At 50.6% G+C, this 2,472-nt stretch overlaps 1 protein-coding gene across 2 annotated transcripts; it reads left to right on the plus strand.

Annotated features, from left to right (window-relative positions):
- On the plus strand, nt 1-1,657 carry IQCF2 (IQ motif containing F2). Of its 2 annotated transcripts, none has more exons than XM_072941383.1 (3): nt 1-100; nt 275-367; nt 1,221-1,657. In XM_072941383.1, the coding sequence occupies exons 1-3, from the start codon at nt 83-85 to the stop codon at nt 1,602-1,604; spliced, it is 495 nt and encodes a 164-aa protein (XP_072797484.1). In that variant the 5' UTR covers nt 1-82; the 3' UTR covers nt 1,605-1,657. The 2 variants fall into 2 exon arrangements, with proteins under 2 accessions (XP_072797484.1, XP_072797485.1); XM_072941384.1 differs by having other exon boundaries at nt 82-137.
- The last annotated feature ends 815 nt before the right edge of the window (nt 1,658-2,472 follow it).

Below are 2,472 nucleotides of genomic sequence, written 5' to 3' on the forward strand. Positions count from 1 at the left end.
TAGCTCCTTCCCTCATATTACTCATGCCAGACCTTGGGAAGTAGACAAATCAAAGCTAAAGAACCATCTAGACACAGGCGCCATGGGGATTCGATTTTGTGTAAGAGACATGGCCAGATCCACCTGGCAGGCCCAGGGTGGGTGGGGATCACCCGGACGTCACAGGTTTGGGGAAAAGAGGGGATGCTGAGGCCGTGGGCATCTCTGTGTACAGCCTACAGACAAACAGCAGTCTTAGCTCATCCATTCATTTCCTGTTTAATCCTGATAACAGAAAGATGGCCATTTAATTTTAATTGTAATTGAGGATTCGGAAGAAATAACTGCATGGAAGATGAAGAAGCAGAGGCAGCTGTCCAAAAAAAAGGTAGGTAAAATCTCCACATAGTTCACAGACATCCAGAACATTCCTGTCTGTCACAAGGGTGTGGAATCATGCCTCTTGTGGCTCCAGAGTTTAAAATAATCGGAAGTCAACTCAATATTGGCTTATTTATCCTCCACTCCCTTCCCAGCATGGGTTCTCTGGGTCTGGGTTTTGGAAAGAGTGAAAGCCATCAAGACATGCCTGAACAGATGAGAATGTGAGGACTCTGAATGGAAGAGCAGGAAGTTCACAATATGGGAAAGCTGGGAGTACGGGAGGGTGGGGGTGGGAGGGTAGAGCTCAGGGTAGAGCACTGCTTACCATGCATGAGGTCCTGGGTTCAATCCTCAGTAGCCCCATTAAAAAAAAAATTATGGGAAGGTTAGGGGCACAGGATGTGATGAAGGTGTTAAAAAATCTACTGCCAGATTGAAATACATTGTTGTGGCACAAAGAAATCAGCCAATGGGGTTAGAATTAGCAGAGAATATCAGGCAAAAGCGTTGAGGCCAAACTTCCTAAACCCAATAAATACCGAAGAGGTAGAGAGTGACTAACCAAGTCCCTGAGATTCGTACTGCACCCTCCTAGTTCCTAATGGTTTTTCCCTTGATTCACGCACCTGTGAGCTACTCAAGAGGAGGATGCTGTGACTCAGGGCAAGGTGATGTGTCCATATTGACAGAGGAGGACTCACCACCCACGACTTCTGCCTCTTAGGCAGTGTCCGGCTAACTCCCCTGTACTCTCCAAGGAAGGGCTGACTGTTAAAGAGAATCCAGGCCCTTTCCAGCAATATCCTAGAAGTTGGTGGCAGGCAGTTCCCTGAGTGGTCTCTCTTATCTCTGCCTAGAAAGCTTTAAAAGAGAGAATAAAAGCAGCCACGAAGATCCAGGCCTGGTGGCGAGGCACCCTGGTGCGCCGGACCTTGTTGCATGCGGCCCTCAGGGCCTGGGTCATTCAGTGCTGGTGGAGAATGACACTGGACAGGCAGCTGCAGAAGAAGTGGAGGGCAGCCCTGATCACCTACGCACACGCCGAGAGGGCGGTGGTCAAGCTCCAGTCTTTGGTCCGTATGTGGCGCGTCCACTGGCGATACTGCCAGGTGCTCAACGCCATCTACATCATCCAGTGCCACTGGCAATGCCACAACTGCCAGACCTGTGCTCTCCTCAGGGGCCACTGTGTGGTCACAGCCACTCACCTGCAGTTCCACATTGAGATCATCAACCCCTGAGGGAGGGCAAGAAGGGGCACTGTGTCTCCCGACCCAGTAAAGCTCTAACCTGATCTCATATGTCTCATCCTCTCCCCCAACCTAATGGAAATTTGAGGACTTAAGCCATGCTGCCTCCTCTCCTCTCTGCGAGAGAACTTCAGTGAGGTTTTCCCCTTGCGCCCATGGACCCTGCTCTGGAATGACAAGGTCCACGTGCTACTTAGTTGTCAAAAATAACTGAGATCTTATTCTACCTTGACACATGAAAGAGCCACAAGTCCCAGTTCCGATCCCAGCCCCATTCCTTTCTTCTCACTGGGGACCTGAGAGACAGGTGAGCTGCATCTTCCTGGAGGCTCTGGGTACCTCTGCACATGACAACAGACCCTGAGGCGCTTCCCTGTCAGCCTGGGGTTGGGGATTGTCTGCCGTCTCAGATGCCTCAGACAACGGGTCCTTGGCAATCACCTAGTGAAAAGGCCAATGTGTAGCTGACTTGCTGGGAGCAGGGCGGTGCAGCCCCACGTGAAGGACGGGAGCCCGGCCTTAGTGTCAGGTGTCACTGGACATGCTGATGAGCAGGTGATGCCCCTAGGGACAGGTAGAAAAGAGGACTTCATGGCCCTTTAATTCCATCTCCACAATTCCCTGACCAGAACACCCCCCGACAGATGTGCAACAAACAGGGCTCCCACTCATATTTACCCTCAACCCTACTCTTGTCTCCATTCTCACTCCCATGGTCATGCTAAAGCAGTGCTACTCAATACTAATTTCTATAATGATGGAGATGTTCTGTATGCTTGCTGTCCACTGTGATAGCCACTAGCCATACATGGCTGTGGAGCACTTGAAATGGGCCTGGTGCAACTAAAGAACTGAATTT

Source organism: Vicugna pacos, chromosome 17 (assembly GCF_048564905.1).
Source record: "Vicugna pacos chromosome 17, VicPac4, whole genome shotgun sequence".
NCBI lineage: Eukaryota > Metazoa > Chordata > Mammalia > Artiodactyla > Camelidae > Vicugna > Vicugna pacos.